Source organism: Ailuropoda melanoleuca, chromosome 19 (genome assembly GCF_002007445.2).
Source record: "Ailuropoda melanoleuca isolate Jingjing chromosome 19, ASM200744v2, whole genome shotgun sequence".
Taxonomy (NCBI): Eukaryota; Metazoa; Chordata; class Mammalia; order Carnivora; family Ursidae; genus Ailuropoda; species Ailuropoda melanoleuca.
In genome coordinates, this window is record NC_048236.1 from 25,312,968 (window position 1) to 25,334,516 (window position 21,549).

General features: G+C 41.1%; 1 protein-coding gene across 1 annotated transcript in view; it reads right to left on the reverse strand.

Annotated features, from left to right (window-relative positions):
* Positions 1 to 7,108, reverse strand: part of LOC105236434 (KH homology domain-containing protein 1) — a 30,087-nt gene extending 22,979 nt beyond the window's left edge. The window contains exons 1-3 of the mRNA XM_034648274.1: positions 7,045 to 7,108; positions 6,383 to 6,640; positions 5,692 to 5,787 (exon numbers count right to left, since the gene is read on the reverse strand). Coding sequence (XP_034504165.1) covers positions 5,692 to 5,787; positions 6,383 to 6,640; positions 7,045 to 7,108 — 418 coding nt within the window. The remainder of the gene's footprint in view (positions 1 to 5,691; positions 5,788 to 6,382; positions 6,641 to 7,044) is intronic.
* Between the last annotated feature and the right edge of the window lie 14,441 nt (positions 7,109 to 21,549).

The window sequence follows — 21,549 nt, forward strand, 5'->3', positions numbered from 1 at the left end:
AACTGAAAATACTGATTGGCGAAGATGCTGAACAATGTGGACTCTCTTACACTATGTTAGGAAAAGTGTAAAGGATGAATTTAGAAAATACTTTGGCATCAGCTTTTCAAGTTTGAAAAATATGCTATGACTCAGCGACTCTACTCCTAGGTATACCCACCTGGTGTAAGCCTCTAGTATATAGCCCTACCCCCCAGAGATGCGTGTGCATGTGCACGTGCGTGTACCTGGGAGACTACTATGGACTGAATTGTGTCCCTCCCCAAGAGCTAGGACCTAATTAAGTTTACATGAGGTCATAAGATCTGATAGACTGGTGTCCTCATGAGAAAAGAGAAACCAGGTTCAAGCTCACGCACTTACTCTTGCTCTCTCCACACACTCAGAGCACTGGCCACGTAGGACACAATGAATAGGCAGCCATCAGCAAGCCAAGAGGCCTCACCGGAAACCAACCTTAACGGCACCTTGGATCTTGGATTTCCAGCCTCCAGAACTGGGAGAAAATGAATTCTGTTGTTTAAGCCACTCAGTCTGGTATTTTGCTATGGCAGCCTTAGGTGACAAATACAAAAACATACAAGAGTGTTTACTGTAGCATTCATTATAATAGCCCCAAACTGGAAACAACTCCCCAACCCATCAGTGTCAGAATGGATAAATGAATTGTGGCATATTTATATAATGGAATATTATATGACAAGGAAAATAAAACAGCTATAGGCAACAAAATGGATAAATCTCGTGCTGAATAAATAAAGCTAGACGGGGTGCCTGGGTGGCTCAGTCAGTTAAGCGTCTGCCTTTGGCTCAGGTCATGATCCCAGGGTATTGGGATTAAGCCCCATGTCAGGCTCCATGCTCAGCGTGGAGCCTGCTTCTCCCTCTCCCTCTGCTGCTCCCCCTGCTTGTGCTCTCTGTCAAATAAATAAATAAAATCTTTAAAAAATCTTTGCCTTCCCTAAGCTTATAAAGATATTTAAAAAATAATAAGTAAATGAAGCTAGACATGAAAGCAAACAATATGTATTTAACATCCATTAAAAAAGCAAAACTTAAGTATCAGGTTTAAGAATGAATGCTTAGGTGATAAAATTACAAAGATGAGGTGATTACCATAAAAGAACTTTTGTTAAGAAGGGGAGTGACTGGGAAAGGCACAAGAGGGACTTCTAAGGTACTCGTTGACAATGGTCTATCTTTTTTTAATCTAAGTGATTAGTACATGTATGGTCACATTGTGGTAACTCGTTGACTATACATTCATGTTTTGCACTTTACTATTATATTCGACAATAAAAATTTTAAATAAATATGTCTGGGAATGACAAAGTATCAAAAAAACCCACTTTTCTAGAAATTCATGTTACAAATGCTCTCTCACTAGAAGGTTAAAAATTACCTAAATGCCCATCAGCTGAGACCAGCAAAACAAGTCATCTTATTTTAAAGTCATAATACAACATCTATATAATGAAATATTATTTAGCATTTTTAAATGGTTTATTTCTATATGTACTGATATGGAAAAATCTCCAAGATAAAATTATGTTTAAAATATACAGATCAGGGGGGCCAGGGTGGCTCAGTCAGTTAAGTGTCTGACTCTTGGTTTCAGTTCAGGTCATGATCTCAGGGTCATGACATCAATCCCCACATCAGGCTGGCGCTCAGCACGAAATCTCCATGGGATTCTCTCCCGTTCCCTCTCCCTCCCCTTCTGTCTTTACCCCCCACACACACTCTCACGCTCTCTCCCCCCCAAATAAATAAAATCTTTTAAAAATAATACAGTACACAGATCAATATATGAAATGTGTTGCCACATAGTAAGATATGTATGTGCATATATGAAATATGCACATACAAACATATGGTATTCAGTTGGATATTTTAGCATCCTGTGGCGTCAAAAAATAAGGAAATGCTTAAAAAAAGAAAAAGAAAAAAGATGGATATATATTGAAATGACACATCGTAGAAGCCAACCTGGAAAAACTGCCAACCTGAAGGAAATGGCCAAAGTTGGGACAATCTGAGCAGCAAAAATAATGATAGTATTGAGTTATTCCCCAAATAATTTTTTAATCCACAGTCCATACAGATATAAATAAATAAATAAATTGGAGAAAAACAACTCTTCAGAAAGATTCCAGTTAATAAATATAGGTAAAATGAGAGAAACAAGAAATCACTAAAACACCGTAGTGATCACTGCCTCAGACAAGATTTACAGACGCTAAAATTAGCGAGTGAAACTTTAATCAGACACAAGATGTTTATATAGTCTTGGTGAATCCCCTGCAAATATTTAGGAATCACAAATGGAAAAATAGTAAGTTTACAGTGGAGAATCTGGGCAAGTGATTTGTTAGCCAAGTGATCAAGGTTAACTTCACCAGCAGCACCTACTGACATCATCTAGCCCCCGGTATGATGGAATGAGAAGGAAACATGATCGCATCACCTCTGTGGTATCCTTCCCAATAATGCCCAACTATCTAATCATGAAAAACATACAAATCCAAACTGAGGGACACATCACAAAATAATTGATTGGTCTTCTTCCCTTGTCTTTCATGACTTTGACACTTTAGAAGGCTGGGGAACTGTCAAAGATGGGAAGAAACAAAGGAGACATGACAACTAAATATGATGTGGGATCCTAAACTGGCTTCTCAAATGGAAAAACTATGTATTACTGGAGGGGCACTTGGCGGGCTCAGTGGGTTGCACATGTGTGACTCCACATTGGGGTTGTAAATTCAAGCCCCACATTGGGTGTAGAGATTACTTAACAATCTTTGGGGTGCCTGGGTGGTCAGTCAGTTAGGCATATGCCTTAGGCTCAGGTCAGTGACAAACTTGGGAGTCCTGGGATCGAGCCCCATGTTGGGCTCCACACTCACAGGGAAGTCTTGTCCTGCTTTCTTTGCCTCTCCCCCTGCTTGTGCTGTCTCTCTTGACTAAATAAAAATATTTTTTAAAAAATATTTAGGGGTGCCTGGGTGGCTCAGTCGTTAAGCGTCTGCCTTCGGCTCAGGGCGTGATCCCGGAGTTCTGGGATCGAGCCCCGCGTCAGGCTCTTCTTCCTCTCCCACTCCCCCTGCTTGTGTTCCCTCTCTCGCTGTCTCTCTCTGTCAAATAAATAAATAAAATCTTAAAAATATATATATTTAAAGGAAAACAGTGGGAAAACTGTTGAAATCCAAATGATCTCTGAGTTTTGAAAAATGTTCTGTTACATAAGATGTTTACGTAAGTGGAGGTTGGGTGAAGGGCGTGCTGGAACTCTGTACTACTTGTGCAGTTCTTCTGTTAGTCTAAAATTAGCTAAAAATTTAAAGTAAAGGTATAGACCAATGTATGAAATAGCCTGTGTGTGTGTATATATACATCTATACGTGTGTGTGTGTGTGTGTGTGTGTATATATATATAAAATATGTGTGTGTGTGTGTGTGTATGTACATATAGGCAGACATAAAATCTCTTGAGTACAGACTGGATGACTGAGGGACAAGAAATGGGAGGCTCACCTTTCTTTACATACCCTTTGTATCTTCTGAATTCCGTCCCATGTACATGCATTATATATTTTTGAAGCTAAATTTTTTTTAAGTAAACTGTACACCCAACATGGAACTCAAACTCACCACCCTGAGATCAAGAGTCACATGCTCTACCAACCAAACAGGCCAGGCACTCCTTGAAACTAAAATTTTTAGTAAAATCTTTGTGAGGTCAAAGACATAATGAGTGGTTGCTAGATTTGACTATAAAAAGGCACTGAGCCTAATGATGGGTTCGGGTTTCACAGAACCACCTTATGAAACAAGGTCCAGTTTCCTTCCAGAATCCCTCAGTTACCAATATGTCTGATCTGGGATGGTTTTATTTTCCTTCTGGGATCTTAAAAATTTACTGAAACCTGAAGAAAGCAGAAACATATTTCCTGGTAATATTATTACAACTCTGGGGGGAGAAAAAATTATATATACATATAAAACAATTGGGCTCCACTCAGGTATTAAAATAAGTATAGACATAATGAAGAAACTAAAGTCTTGAGACTAGCATTTCTCTAACCGGTTTTAATGAAACTTATAATCTCTTTTGCATTTACTATAATTAGGCAAGATAACATAAGATTCTAGATCCAATTGCAACTCTGCCACTCACTGGCTGTGTGACCGTGGACAAGTTGCTTAGTTTCTCTGTGTCCAAGTTTCAAGAGAATGATCGATTGTTTTGAATATTGAATAAGATCACACATCTAAAACAGAACCTACCTAGCACTTAAACTCTCAAATATTAGCCCATGTATTTTGAAAACCTTTTGGTTCCTTTTTAAAGTTTTTAGCATTTAAGAGAATCTAAAATATTAGATTTGTGACTTAATTAAATTTTAGAAGTTTCATTCAAAATATCTGAACGTTTTAAAATCTGAGATTACACTGTAAATACATACATTTTGATATATTAGTTATGAAGTCGTATATAAGTTTAGTTTTTTTAGAGAAATGTTAGTAGTCATGGAATTAGTAATCAGATATCAAGCAGGTATATGTAAGAGTATTCTTTTTAGAAAGCAGAACGAGTCTCTCCTCAAAGCCCCCTGAATCCTCACCCTTCCGGCCTCCTGTTACATATGCTCCTCCACCTCCCAGGAGCTGGTCCCTCCACTCTGGGTTACGTCCCTGTTGCTTTCATGAGCACCTGCAGGCCTCAATTATCCCCATCTGCCCCCACCCAACATTCTGCCCTTTTTCACAGCAGACAACAAGTTCATTCTCCATTGCCAATTACTTCTTTGTTCCCCACCTCAACACAAAGGATCCAGGTTCTGGGGCACCTGGGTAGCTGCTGGTTAAGCTTCTGCCTTCGGCTCAGGTCATGATCCCAGGGTCCTGGGATCGAGCCCCACTCCTTGCTCAGCGGGAAGTCTGCTTGTTCCTCTCCCTCTGCCCCTCTCCTCCCCAGCTCATGCTCTCTCAAATAAAGAAAGAAAAATCTTCATTAAAAAAAAAAAAGTATCCAGGTTTTACTACCCAGGAGCTTCCTCAGTTCTGCTTACCAAAAAAGTCCACTAGACACACTTCACGTGCATCTCCATTTAAGTTCTTCAACCCATTCCAACCTAGTTTCTAAGAACCTCACAACAGCAACTGAACAGTTCTACAAAAACTAGCAGAGAGCCCTGTGTACACAAACCAAGGATCAACCCTTTGCCCTCATCTGCCTGGACTGCTGGACAGTATTCCCAACAGACAACTTCTTCCTTTAAACTCTCCACACTTACTGGTAGGGACCCAGGCAAGAAAGAGAGATTGATTCTAGAGCAGGAGGGATTGGGGAACTACTCCAAAACAATTTCACACAGGCCCCCAAACTGTGAGAAGGTCAAATCACTTTTTGAAAACACTTTTGCCTTTCCCCCATCACAATCTGGTAGGAACACGGATCATCACAAAACCAGTGAATATTATTTATTATAAAACCATTGAAATGTCTCTTAAAAATTTGAGTTTACAAAAACTCGAAGGTGACACAGTTAAAAACAGTTGCCCCCACACCCATCTCCAGTTTTCATGGCACAAAAACAAAACCGGATGGAGCCTTGCCTCCTATGTCCAGGCCAGCACTTCTTCTGCAAGCAATGTCATTCCTGTCCTGAGGTCAGCCACAAGCACGTCGTCTGGTTAAGGGATCCTGGACAGGCCCCAGCCTTAAACTGAGCACCCCCCAGGTCCACGCAGAACTTAGCAGCCGTCTGGTCCGAGCTCTGGCTTTAATAATAAAAAAAAAAAAAAAAAAAAAAAAAAAAAGCACCTCGTCTCCAGCGCGTTTTGTGGAGATGACCCTGGAGCGGTGGTTTTCAAACTTTGGCACGCATCAGAATCACCTGGAGGGCTTGTTAAAACACAAGTTACTGAGCCCCACCTCCAGAGTTCCTGATTCTGTGGGTATGGGGTGGGCGCCGGAGTTTGCTGACTCTGCTGATTGGTGGACTATGTTTTGAAATCCGCTGTCCTAGTTTATCTTTGGTGGGCAGCCCACAAAAGAGATTTGGCAAAAGACGGTCCCCTAAAGGAGCTGTCCGGAGAACTCTTGGGGAACTTCTAACCCTGGCGTGCACAAATAGCCTAGATTTCCACCATTTCGGTCTAGCCACAGACTCCTTCCCAACTGCACCTCATTTTCCTACTCAGACGCCGTACTCGCACCCAGGGATTTTTAGATTTAGTGTTTGTTTTCAGAACTGTCCCATATCCTTACACTAAAGAACTAAGTGAGCCAGAAACATGAGGTAAGCAAACCTCCACCTGCCCAGATCCCAGGGCAAATGAAGCGTTCCGTACCAGGGCCCCTGAAGCTACGCACCTCGATTTTCGCGGATCCGAAGCTGAAAAGCCATCGTCCTAATCAGGAGCATCGCAAGGTACTGGTAAAAGGGCCATCCGATAATGAGCATCAGCACTGTGCATCCCGGGAGGGCATTCACCAGGAGTAAGACCTCCAACCACCTACGGAACGCAGTCAGCAGCTCGCCATCCGGGCCTGTGAAGGGATGGGGGCGCTGAGCCACCGCCGCCGACAGCCCCAGGTACCGCAAGGCCAGCCGGCAGGAAAGGGCCAGTTCTGAGGTTTAGGTTACGAAGGAAAGGAGCTCTCAGGGTCAGAATCCACCCAGACTGTATCGATGTGTAGTTTAGAGTTCCAGGAAATTTCGAGGGCCACTGGATGAAGGCCCCCACCCCGTGAAAGGGGTAACATAGGCAGGCACCCGAAAAGTTGCGACTGGCGTGACTTGGAAGGGCAGGAGCTCCGCGCACACTACCAAACAACGTTGGTGACATCCATGACTCGACGTAAACGGTTTCTGGGTTGAGGCTGTCACCTAACGACGGCCTCAGACTGCAGCGCGCGAGGAACTGCGAGCCACGTGCCTCCCTGGCCGCGGGGATAGGGGGCAGGGGGCGCGGCGGGGTCCATTTACTGCGCGCTGGACCTGCCCCTTCCGCGGCCGGCACTCGGCCCCGCACCTGAACTGAAATCCTGGCAGCGGACTCGCCCGCCCGCCGTTTCTTCTACCCTCTGAACCGGCATTTCCCGCTCTCAGTCACCGCCTGTGCCACTCGGTTAGCCCACCCTCCGTCTAGGGGTCGTGGAATAATCCACAGTTCCGCCAGGCTCAGAGTTTGCGAGGGCCTCCGGCCTGCGGTTCTCCCACGTGCGGCTGGCACCGCTAGGACGGGGGAACCGGGGGCAGGAAGTGCCATGGGCACCGAGGGACCAGCTGGCTGGGGTGTCAAGCAGAAGGAATCTGGAAAAGGGGGTAGGGAGAGAAGGCTTAAGAATGGAATCCATGCCGCCTCTTAGAATGCCACCATCTTCATAGCCTCCACGCCTTCCAGAAGGCCCTTCTCTCCCGGTCGGCGCGAGTCCCGGCAGCCGCGCAGGCAGCACACCTGCCCTCCGGGAAGAACCTGCAACCACGCTCAGATCCTGGCCGTGGGACTTAGAGCAGCGTTGACTGAGTGCCTTCAGCGGGCCGACGGCTGAAATCATGACCACCTAAAACTGAATGAAGCTCCAGAAACTGAGACTAGTTTGAAAAGAGGGGAATTTGCACTTGGAGCCAAGGCCCTGTGGCTGGAAGGTCTGAGCTGTCAGTAAGGTATCAGATTCCCCTATGTGGACATTCTATCTTACAGACTCAAACTTCCACCCAGAGTGGGGGTGAACAGAAAGCAGATGCCGGAACAAAGCGACCCCGCTGGAAACTTCGAGGCAGGTGAGCTCCGCCCCGGGCACTACGTTCCGGGTCCAGCCCTCTCCCCGCCCCCGCGCCCCTCCTGTGCTCTGCTCCTGGGCAGCTCCCAACATTTACGGTGCTCAGCAAAGCTCGGCCTCCCTCGCTTCTCCGACTCAGAAGCCAGGTAATGCCTGACGATCAACGGTACCGTCAGACTCAGCAGGATGTGGACGGAGCGCATCAGGTAGTGAGCCCCAGTCCTTGGCTCTTTGGAACCATCGCAGCGTTAGGTTGCGCCAGGTTCACCAGCCTGGAGGATTTGGGTAAAACTTATCAACCGCCTTTAAACCACGGATCCGGGCGCCTGGGTGGGTCAATCGGTTAAGCCACAGACTTGGTTTCCGCTCAGGTCCTGATCTCCTGGGGTGTGGGATGGAACCCCACGGGTTCCGGCCCAGCGGGGAGTCTGCTTGAGATCCTCTCCCTCTGCCCCGCCCCCCATAAATAAATAAAACTTAAAAAAAATAAACCTCTGATCAACTGTGAAACACACATACTTGGTGTCTGTGTTGTGGTTGTGTAACTGCTGCAATTCGCACGTAAGTGGCGTTATTTCAATGGGTGGAGTTAAGTGTTGCAGTTTTTTGCAGGGTCTGTAATAATTTCCCGGACCTCGCCTTTATCGAGCATGGGTCTTTTACTCTCCTTAGCACATTTTATTTTTCCTATTACATTCAGACAAAACTAAATATTTCTCGGTTTTCCCCTCTGCCTTGTAAGGCAAATGACCTCCTCACCTTAGACAAAGTACCTCTCCTTCAATCACCAGCACACTTTTTCACTCCTTCCTTTGTTTGAGCCTTCACGTGACCTTCTGTCTGCAGCCATGCTGGAACTTTCAGGTATGATCATTTATGTCGTGGCCCAAGAGCCTGGGCAACAGCTACTGGTAGACACTGCAGCCCCTTATCGGCAAGTCTGGGTTTGGATGGCTCCTGGCACAGCAGCAGGACTACTAGAAGTGCCCGAACAACCTTCATGGTTCACCATAAGCCTACTAACAGCTGGGAAGTAAGAACAAACTGGGAAGGTAGTATATGGGATAGCACTAGGCTGACCTTAAAGTTCTAATTTGGTCATTTCCATGTTGTTTGATCTTGGGCAATTTACTTGCGAGATTGGGTTTTCCAGCCTAAAAAGGAAAATAATCATCTTTTCCTTGCAAGAATTAGAAAGAAAAAAAAGAGTTTAAGTACTGGAGGACTATTAGGCATAAACTATCACTGGTGTTAATTTTACATCAGTGTTTACACGTCAGGAAAAATGCCTCCCCCGTCTTCCTACCCACCCCCTCACACACAATCCATTCCTCCACTGGTGAGTAAGAAAGGATGGAGGCAGTCTCTTCTTTTAATGTACCTGCCTTCGTGCCTTGCATTTACAATAGCTACGTTTAAGATACAGCATTACTGAGCCAAAGGCACTAAAGCATATTTTTAAAGACTAGCTTCTCTCCTGTCATTGATGCTTGATGTTACATGGATTAATGGGTCTAGGACCCAAGGTCAAAATTCAGCCAATCACAGAATTTTATAGACTCATAATTTTTCAGTGATTTCAAGATCACTGACCCCAAAATAAGGTAGGGCATACTAACTACAGCAAGGGATTTACTTCAGATCCATACTGGAGTCATGGAATCTGGGCAGGTCTCAAATTTGCATACATAACTCTCAAAAAATTCTCTTAAGGCAGCACTGTCCAGGAGACCTTTCCTTTTTGCACTGATGGAAATATGTATTTGTGTTGTCCAATATGTTAGCCACTAGCCACATAAGGCTACTGAGCACTTGAAATATGGCTATTGCTATAAGGAATTAAGGAATGGAGTTTTTTTTTTTTTTTTAAGATCTATTCATTTGGGGGAGGCGGGCGAGAGAGGGGCAGAGGGAGAGAGAGAATCCCAAGCAGACTCTCCATTGAGTGCAGAACCCAACTCGGGGCTTGATTCCACAACCCTGAGATCATGACCTGAGCCAAAATCAAGAGTCAGATGCTTAATCAATCAGCCACCCAGGCACCCCAGGAACTGAGTTTTTTAATTCAATCTAATTTAAATTGTCACATGTGACTAGTAGCTACTGTATTAGTGCAACTCTAAGCAATTCATTACCCCCTCCCAAAAAAATTAATAAGCATAGATTTAGACTTTAGAAAAATTTTTCATAAATATAATAATCCAAAATTAAATAACAAGATATTAAATTTGAAACAAATCCTTTCAATGTTTCTCCCTACTGAATGAATCACAGACACAGCTTTCCAAAAGAATAACAAAACCCAAGATGAGGGGAGAGGACACTGGAATAGAAAAGCAAAGCTGGAGATGTGTTTGTCAGCTTTTCCTTTTGTTATACATATAACAAAGAACCACAAAATCTCAGTGACTTACAACCACAAAGGTTTCTTTCTCTTATTAATCTGTAAGTTGTCTTCACTCTTGGATCAGCTAACAGGACAGCCTCCATGTAAGACATGCAAGTCATATGGCAGATAAGAAGACAGATAAATGTGATAGGTCTTGAAACATCTTCACATTTCATTGGCCAAAAGATGTCAGGCTTTGCCATGTGACATGAAGAGAATAGGAAGTATATATACTCCCCCCTCAGGAAGGGGCACCAAGAAAGAAATAAAACAGCCTACATGTCCATCATAGAAAATATGTGAATAAGTTATGCAATGTATTAGAAAGCAACAAAATCTTCAGTACCTCCATACAATGGACTATTATTCAGCAATGAAAAGAAACGAGCTATCAAGCCACAGAAAGCTATGGAAGAACCTTAAATGCATTTGGCTAAGTGAAAAAAGCCAGTCTGAAAATGTGACACACTGTACAATTCTAACTATATAACATTCCAGAAAAGGCAAATCTATGTGACAGTAAAAAAAATCAGTGGTTGCAAGGGGTGTGGGGAAGGGATGAACAGATGAAGTACAGGGTATTATTAGGGTAGTGAAACTATTCTGTATGATATGATAAAGGTGGATACATGACATTATTCATTGTCAAGCCATTGAACTTTACAAGGCAAAGAATGGAACTTTATGCAGATTAAAAAGAAATCACTGGGGCACCTGGGTTGCTCAGTCAGTTAAACATCCGACTCTTGGTTTCAGCTCAGGTCACGATCTCAGGATCGTGAGATGGAGCCCCGCTTCAGCCTCAGAACCTGCTTAAGATTCTCCTGATTCTCTCTCTCCCTCTGCACCCCCGCCCCCCCCTTGCCCTGAGGAAGAGGAATGAGGAGGGGGAGGAGGGGGAGGAGGGGAAAGAGGAGGAAGAAAAGAAATCATTTAGGAGGTTTGGGGGAATCCCATAAAATAAATCAGAGTGTGACAAGAGAATCTAACTGTATTGCAAATATATGAAACAAGTCATTGAAAGGGGAAGGAAGGGAAAGGTGCTGACAGAAGTAACTCTGAAAATGAATGAAATCTGTAAAACTAAAAGCAAAAGAAACTGCACATAAGCTATGTACTCTAGTTGATAAAGCTGTTTCCCACGGAGGTACAGATTAACAGTTCTGGTACTGCTATACATACACACTGGACTAGAACAATTAAGTTGGTGGATGGTGGGAACCAGGTTTCTCATTATTGGAATAGGAATTTACAAATAAGTAATGATCTATACCACATAGAATGATCTATATAGTAATGGATTAGAGTTGGAGACATCAGTAAGAATTCATGTTTAATTTAATAGATACAGATGGTTAATATAGAAATATTTATAGATATATATATGTTAGTAAACACTTAATATTTCTTTGCTCCATCAACTGAGACGGCCTAAAAGAAACAACATGCCAGTAGCAACGAGCCCATCTGGCACCCAGATTTTGGTTTCTGATACCATTCTCCATTAAAAAGGCTCATTGGAAAATTGGCTGATTCTAGGACTGGGCAGGAAATATACAAAATAAGCCTGGAGTATCTTGAAGTGCCATAAAATAAAGAAGTTTTAGACAGATAGAGATAGATCGATAGATAGACAGACAGCTGTACATTGAAGGAACACAGGAGCCAACTGAAAGAGTTCCCAATGGCCAAAACTAGAATAATTTGAACTAAATAAATAAATAAATATTGGATTATAACCCAAAGTATAAATACCCATGAGTCTACACAGATATAAATGATCGCATAAAATAATAAAGGCAGAACAGACAAGCCTATGCAGAAGAATATCAAATAAACCTTAAGTGTGGGCTGTGCTTGCTCACTTCCTTCCTAAGAGTACAGATGGAAGGGGGCAGGGCACGGCGGAGAAGAGCACCTCTACAGTAGAGAATCCTACAAACACTGCTTGAGCCAGGTGATCAAGGTCAACGTCGCCGTCATAAATCATACTGACAGTATACATCTTTGACGTGATGTGATGAAAAGGGCACTTGACCTCTGTGATGCTCCTCCAAAAACCTGTAACTCCAGTCCAATTGTGAAGAAAAACATCACACAAATTCCAGTATAGGGGCAGCCTTAGATAAACCCGACTAGTATTCCTCACACTGTCAAGGTCATCAAAACCCGTAAAAGTCTACAAAAATGTCACCGTCAAGAGGAGCCTAAGGAGACAATGATAATTAAATATAACGTATCCTGGGTGGGATCCTGAAACAGAAAAGCTATAGTAGTAGGTAAAAAAAAATTTTTAATCTGAATAAAGTATGTACTTATTTAATTATAATGTGTCACTACTGGTTCATTAATTTAACAAATATAATTTGTTAACAATGTATATGGTACACTTAAGAGTAGGAGATATTAGTAACAGCAGAAACTGGAGGGCATGTGGTATGGAACTCTATCTGCTCAAGTGTTCTCTGTATCTAAGACTTATAAAAAATAAAATCTATTAATAAAAATTAAATAGGAAATATTTATAAATGAAATATGTCTAGAACTTGCCTCAATATCTAGAGACAGGGAAGACAGGAAAACAAGATTATTGATAATTATTGAAGCTGGCTAATAGAATATTACACTGTTCCCTCTACCTCTATGTTTAAATACAGAAAGTTTAAGAAAAAAGAATGACTTAAATCTATATGCCCAGATATGGGAAACAAAAAAAGTCTGAGAGTAGGTTATGAAGAAGAGTGGGTTAGGAAAAGGAATTTACTTATCATCTCATATCCTCTGTACTGTTCATGTTTGTACATGTGTGTTAAAAATAGATTAATCTAGTAATTTGGCACACTCCCTACAGAAGAAGAAAAGTCCACTCAAATGACAACAATTACATTTTTAGTTGATTCTTCAATCTCAAGGTGTCTTTTTAAACCTTTTACACAGAATAACAGGCTTCCTTGTAATGAGCAGACCATAAATCCCACGAATTTCCTGCCTATATTTTAGCAGTCCAGCTGGTTTACCTAGCACCTGCCTGGAACAGTGTGTAATACAGACGCACTGAATTGAAAAAACAACAACAACAAAAAACCAATTACATCTTGTTTCAGAAAAAGTTTTGTTTTATATAAAATACATCATTTTTTGATGCAAAGGGAAAATAAATCTTCCTACCTGCCAGCCTACCGTACTGTTTCATAAAGTGGGATCAAGGAAGGTGGTAATGAAATCTTGGAAAACATTCTAATAACTGAAAAGGCCCCACAAAAGTACATTTACAGAGAGTAAAGGTGCCCCAAATAAGCAAAGTGCTGGGAGTTTGGGGTGTTTTTGTTGTTGGCAGTTGATGTTCTTCTGGATTTGTTTTTTCTGGAATTATAGCAGATGCTGTGGTCACTGCTCCCCTTCTTCAGAGCCAAGGTTCTAAGCAGCTCTTGTACAAGGAAGCTCTTGCATGAGCCAGACGCAGCAGGTTTAGACATCCAATTATTACTAAATAGTATCCTGAGTACCAAATAAAAGGATCTTCACCAAAAAAATTTTTTGAATAATATCTGTCTATAAAGTTCTCAATCTTACACTCACTGCTATTTTAAAAGAAACAGGGGCGCCTGGGTGGCTCAGTCAGTTGAGCATCCAACTCTTGGTTTCGGCTCTGGTCCTGACCTCAGGATTCTGGGATCAAGTCCCGGGTGGGGCTCCGCATTCACCGGGGAGTTCTGCTTGGGGAATTCTCTCCTCTCTCTCTCCCTCTGCCCCTCCCCCTGCACACACACACACACACACACACACACACACACACACTCTCAAATAAATAAATAAATCTTTAAAAGGAATACTGTTTAGGACCTGGTAAAGAAAAGCGCTCTTGATCTTTGGCTACAAAGTTACCTAAACCATCTTAGACCAATTGCAGAAGCCAGACTGAACACAGAACTCCCCAGACTCTGAGCGCAGCTCTGAGACTTGGCCACAAGAAGTGATAGTTATTTTGGCTGAAACATGAGTGGTAGATGAATTTAAAAGCTCTTCCCTTTCCTCTTTATCCTTTATATACTTGATGATCTGTGGGGAATTTTAAGAAGACTGCTTTGAAAAAGTGTCTCAAAAATTATAAGACAAGGCAGCTGGCCCACCAAGTCAGTACAGCATAAGATTATTGATCTCAGGGTTTTGAGTGTGAGCGCCATGTTGAGGGCAGAATTTACTTAAAAAAATAAAATAATTTGGGGCGCCTGGGTGGTTCAGTCATTAAGCGTCTGCCTTCGGCTCAGGGCGTGATCCTGGCGTTATGGGATCGAGCCCCACATCAGGCTCTTCTGCTAGGAGCCTGCTTCTTCCTCTCCCACTCCCCCTGCTTGTGTTCCCTCTCTCGCTGGCTCTCTCTCTCCGTCAAATAAATAAATAAAATCTTTTTAAAAAATTAAAATAAAATAATTTAATAAAAGTTTAAAAATTTAAAAAAAGATAAAATAATTTAAAAAATTGTAAGGCAAAGGCCACTTTACCTCTTAAATGGGACATCCAGAAATAGGGTACGTAAGAATCAGCATAAGTAATATTCTAGCTCTACCTAGTGGCCAACATTGGGATTAACTCCTGAAACTAGAAATTTGCCAAATCTCAAAGATGTGAACACTCTTAAAAGAAAGGGAGGAATGTCCATATGTTAGGTTAAAAGGGCAGTAGGTAAAGCAGGAGTGGCCAAATGTTCAATATGGCAGGGCTTGTGCTTTTCAGCTTTGCTCTTAAAAGATGCCCAAGAAGAGTTGACTGTTACCCCTGTATTGCAGAACTGGTCCCCAACTAAATATAAAGAGAGAATTGGCTATTTACAATATAGAAGTATATTGACAGAAACGGTCCTTCACAGGAAACCCTTGCAAAGAAGAGGGTCTGGAAGAGCAGAAAATCCTCGTAGCCAGGATTGCCAGATAAAATACAAGATGCCCAGGGGCGCCTGGGTGGCTCAGTTGGTTAAGTGGCTGCCTTCAGCTCAGGTCATGATTCCAGGGTCCTGGGATCGAGTCCTGCACTGGGCTCCCTACTTGGCGGGGAGCCTGCTTCTCCCTCTCCCTGCTGCTCTGCCTACTTGTGCACTCTCTAAGTAAATAAACAAAATCTTTAAAAAAAAAATACAAGATGCCCAGTTTCATTTTAAATTTAGATAAACAAATAATTTTTTATATGTTTCAAATACCTAAAACTTAAGAAGTTCTTTTCAACAAATGAGAGGTTGCAGGGTGGGGAAGGGAGGGTGGGCTGGATAGGAAGTGAGAGAAATGGGTGAGGGTGTCAAAAGGTACAACCTTCAATTATAAAATAAATAAGGGGGCACCTGGGTGGCTGAACTGGTTGAGCATCTGATTCTTGATTTCAGCTCAGGTCATGATCTCAAGGTCATGGGATGAAGCCCCATGTTGGGCTCCACATTCAGCAGGGAGTCTGCTTGAGATTCTCTCCCTCTCCCCTTCCCCCCACTCTCTGGTGATTATGCTCTCTCTCCCAAACAAATCTTACAAAAATTAAATAAATAAATACTGAGGATGTGATGTACAACATGGTGACTATAGCTAAAAATAGTGTACAGCATATTTGAAAATTGCTGATAGTAGGTCCTAAAAGTTCTCAGTACAAGGAAAAATACCGTTAACTATGTGTGGTGATGGATGTTAACTAGAGTTATTATGCTGCTCATTTTGCAATATCTACAAATATCAGCATGTTGTACATCTGCAGCTGTTATGTTATATGGCAATTATGTTATATGGCAATAATTTGATAGTTGTATCTCAATTTTTAAAAAATTAAAGTGATACTACAATGTTATTAAATTCATAGATTTGAAGAAGATATTTGAAAACTAGAAAAAAAAAAAAAAGCAAATAAACCAAAACAGGATGGGGATCCCAATAGAAAAAATGGACAAAGAAAATATTTAGGCAATTCACAGAAAAGGAAAATAAATGACTTACAAGTATATGAGATGATCTACCTAACTGTTGAGAAGTGCATATTAAAACAGTTAAGATGGAGGGGGGCCCGGGGGGGCTCAGCTGGCTAAGCATCTGCTTTTAGCTCAGGTCACCATCTCAGGGTCCTGGGATCCAGCCGGCATCGGGCTCCCGGCTCAGCAGAGAGCCTGCTTCTCCCTCTCCTTGTGTTGCTCCCCCCTGCTGTGCTCATTCACACACTCTCTCTCTCTCTCTCAAATAAATGAATAAATAATCTTAAAAAAAAAACAATAAGATGGAGAAAAAGTCAGAGGAGTGATACTATCTAACTTCGAGACTTACTATAAAGCTGCAGTAATCAAGATGGCGTGACATTGTCCAAAAAAAAAAAAAAATGGACAAATAGATCAATAGAACAGAATAGAAAGTCTGGAAATAGACCCACACAAAGTATAGTCAACTTATTTTTGACAAAGAAGCAAAAGCAACACAATGAAGAAAAGATAGTTTTTTCAACAAATAGTTATGGAAGAACCTGATAACCACATACAAAAAAAAAAAAAGCATCAGAGAGCTAAATAAAATGCAAAACCATAAAACTCCTACAAGATAACATAGGAGAAAATTTAGATGACCATGGGTCTGTGATGACTTTTTATTTATTTTTATTGAGCTATAATTGACATATAACATTAGTTTCAGGGATACAACACGATTTAATATTTGTATACATTGAAAAATAATCACAATAAGTCTAGTTAACATCTGTTACCACACATAGCACAAAATTTTTTTTTCTTTTGTAATGAGAACTTTTAAGATCTACTTTCTTAGTTTTCTTAACTTTCAAACATGTGATAGTATTATTAATTATAGTCACCATACCATATATTACATCCCCATGGTTTACTTATTTTTTTTTTAAAGATTTTATTTATTTAGTTGACAGAGACAGCCATCGAGAGGGAACACAAGCAGGGGGAGTGGGAGAGGAAGAAGCAGGCTCCTAGCAGAGGAGCCTGATGTGGGGCTCGATCCCATAACGCCAGGATCACACCCTGAGCCGAGGGCAGACGCTTAACGACTGTGCAACCCAGGCGCCCCTGGTTTACTTATTTTATAACTAGAAGTTTGTACCTTTTGATACTGTCACCCAGGTGACAATGTGAAGACAGGCAAGAAAAAAAAAAGAGTTGAGTTCGAGACATAAATCAAGTGCTTTTGGGAGAAACGGTATTATGTGCCAGTCCCAAAAATGATTAGACAGGGTTCCCATCTTTGTCCTTTTGAGCCAATAGAAGACAAATAAGTATTCTAATAATCTCAGTGTACTATAACGCTGGGAAGGTTAGGTTTTATACTGTGGGACTGGATGCCACTGCTACTGAAGGGTTTAAGCTGTTGAAAGTGGATCAGATTTGGTGGCAATGGGGCTGGGTAAGATTAAGATGGAGCCAAATATGGAGGCAGACAGGCCAGGCAGATCACAATATCAAGTGCAAGCTCAAAGTCAGTGCTAAGCGCCTGACCTCAGAAAGTGGAAGTAGATACAGAAAAGAAGAGGCAATTCAGGCAAAATCTGAGAAAGAGGCAAAACCTGGCTAAGCTTTAAGACTGACTAGATTTAGGAGATGAGGACAAGAAAGAGAAAACAAAACACAATTAAGATTCGCTTGTTTTTTGTTTTTTGGTGGTGAAACAAGAAAGGAATTTACTTCAGAAAACACAGTAAGATTCTATTTTATTCATATCAGACTAGCCAAAAACAAACAAACAAACCTGAGTATATCAAATTTTTGTGACAATGGGAAGAAACTGGAACATGTATGCACTTTTGGTGGAAATTAAGACTGGTATGACCATTCTGGTGAACAACCTAGGAGTATTTAGTGAAGTTAAGTGTGAGAAGTATGGACATAACCTACAGCCAGAAAGCACTGTATTAGCTAATTGCCTGGGAAGTTTCCCCACATGTCCACAAGGGGGCATGTACAAAGACGGTCATAATAGCATTGTTTGTGGAAGTAGGAACTAAAAGCAATCTAAACGTCCATCATTAGGGTAAAATATCAGTGATGAATGCACACCAAGCAGAAGGCAAAAGCAAGTAACTGAAGATATGCCCAGACGACCTTAAGGACATGGCACTGGGTTTCAAAGTAAGCAAGAACTACATCTACAGCACAGTAATGTCTGTGTAAATTTTGATCATATACATAGACAAAGCCATACAATATTTTTACAAGGTCTTATAAGTGGCACATTTGAGTAGGAACCTGGAATTAATGTGAATATAGGGGATCAGGGGGAAAAATATTCATACATATGAAACAAGAGAAGGGCTTTATACGGACCTGCGGTGCCCATGTATCCTCAACTGAGAAGTATCATGACCTTGAGGTTCGGGGGGGAAAAAATTAAACTGACAAAGCTACCTACATATTTGCAAGGAAGTAGACAAAAACTACATAAACACACAAGGAAGGAGGAAAGAAGGCAGGAAAGAAGGGAAGAAGGTAGAAAGGAAGGAAAGATCAACTTCCCTAAGTACAAGCAAACATAATTCCAGGGGAAAAATGAAAGGAAATTCTTGACAATGGCTTCAAGTTATAGAAAAAAATAAACTAATACGCTTTTTTTCTAAAACTAGAAAAACTGAAACTGAAGTTCATATGCAAGAATAGCTAGGAAAATAGAAAAAGACTAGGAAAACACTGCAATGGAAGAACTATGAGTGGGGGACAAGCCCCACCGGAGACTAAAATGTACTACATAACTTCGTAATTTAGCAAGTGTGGTATCACAACACGAACAGACAGACCAGTAAAACAGAACAGACGGTCCAGAAGTAGATGCAACACCATAGAGATACCTAGAGATACCTAGACTGTGATACCATAGAGATACCTAGACTGTGATAAAATCAGATCACTGGGACAAAGATGGACTTTTCCTATCCATATATTAGGAAAAGCGGGTAGCCATTTGCAAATAGAGAAAAGTAGATCCGCTCAAATCACAAAACAAGAATAAACTGCAAATGGGTAAGATCTAAAAATTTAAAAAGATAAACTACAGGGGAACCTGGGTGGCTCAGTCAGTTAAACGCTGGACTCTTGGTTTTGGCTCAGGTCATGATCTCAGGGTCCTGAAATTAAGCCCAGCATGGGCCTCCATGCCCAGCACAGAGTCGACTTAGGATTCTCTCTCTCCCTTTCCTTACCCCTTCCCCCGACTTGTGTGCTCCCTCTCTCTCTCTCAAATAAATAAAATGTTTTTTAAAAAATGTAACTACATATGTCCTAGAGGAAAACATGAGTGAATTCCTCTATAAGTTGTATACAGAGAGAAGCTTCCCAACCAAAACTAAAAATTCAGATTCAATAAAAGAAAATATTGATAACTTTCACTTCATAAAAATAAGTAAAACTGAATATCAAAAAATACCATAACATCAAAAGAAAAGAGCAAATTGGGAGAAAACATTTGCAATATATATCACAAAGGGCTAATACACCTAATACATAAAGGAACTTTTAAAATTCAAGGAAAAGGACCAAAAATCCAATAGAAAATGATCAAAGGCACAGTTTACAAAAAAACAAGTTAAAATAGCCTTATACATATGAAAAGATGTCAAATTTACTCATGATAAATGCAAACTAAAAATACACTAGAGGCCATTTATTTTTTCTTTTTCAGGAACTAGTATTTATTTTCAAAGTCAAATTCAATGTCAACAAGATGCCGCAACTACAAAAAAATTACACGCACTGCAATCTCAATGCAAATGGAACCCCAGTCATTAAAAAAGTAATTCAAAAGTAATTCAAATTCAAAGTATTCCAAAAAGCAAGTGAATTTTTTGACATCTTCATACATCCAGCCAACATATTAAAATGGTTAACAAGCAAAACTACAAATTCAGTGGTCTGGTTCAGATGTTTTACAAAGGCAACTGCTTCAGCATGTCTATTGATTTGAACATCAGTCTCTTGGCCGATCAGCTTCATCCCACTCATCATGCAGCAGGCTCTCTGAGCCACCTCTGGCCACTCAAACTTAACCATACCACATCCCTTGGATTTCCATTCTCCATCTTGATGTAGGCACACAGCAAATGGCCACATTCCTTGAATTTATCTTTTAGCATCTTCCATGTAAAATCAAAATGGGAGATTTCTCACAAATATCTGGCAGGCCTTCCTGGCCACCCCAGGAGCATGTGAGAGGCAATTTCTTATCCCAAAATTCAAAAATATGATAATACACTCAGAATGTAAGGTTTTAGGGAAACACACTCGTATATACTGCTGGGGGGGGGGGGACACACAAAATGACACCACATTTACGGAAGTGAATTTGTCAAATATCTAACAAAGCTACATATGCATTGACTGACTCAGCAATCCCACTTCTAGAAATGTACTCTGAAGATACCACATCCAGGAATACAAATGTACATATGCACATGGGTATTTATTACAGCATTATTTACAACTGCACTATTGGAAACTACATAAATGTCAAATATAGGAGTGTTTAATAAATATGTTACCGGCACACAAAGGACCATTATGCAACTATATCAAAAAAAACGAGGAAGCTCTTATTTATTAAAATGATTTCTAGAACTTACTGCTAATCTTTTAAGTGGAAAAAGAAATGTTTAAAAGGATACACACACACCCATACACATGGATAGTGATGGGGTTCAGGGCAGGCACACCCAAAATAAGCCACTCTGGCATACTGATTATTTTGAATGAAAGTGCAAGAAGGACATTCTGACCCTCCTTTGTCCTCCTGAAAGCAGAAAATACATCTCCCAAACCTTATCCTCCCTGTACCAGGAGGTAAAGACACACCCTCATCACCAGAGACAGGGAATTCAGGAGTAAGAACACTGTGGAAACCAACCCTGTGACTTTTTCACTAATTTACCACCCCAAGCACAAACTTCTTTGTCTTATCAATCCTTCACAAATTTATTGTTTCTTTGTCTAAATAAAACGTATAAAGTCTGTTTTGGTTACTTCTTTGAGTCTCATATTTTCATGAACTCCTGTATGTATGAAATTAAATGTTGTTCTCCTATTAATCTGTCCTAAGTCAATTTAATTAGTAGACCAGCCAAAGAACCTAGAAGGGAAGAAGAGTAAAGTTTTCCCACCCTGCAATAGCAAGTGCACACCTAGAACACAATCTTGGTTTCTAAATAGTATTCCCAACTAAAAGGAAGCAGGAGCATTAGAGAAAGAGCTGATTCCAGGACTGGAACAGGGAAGGTGCAAAACATGTCCGAAACATCTTGCTGTGCCAGAAAGTAAGCAAATACTTGGGAAAAAATGATGGGCATATGGCTAAAAGACACGTCATCAGTATCTGAAGTCTCACCTGGCCAAATCTGGGATAAC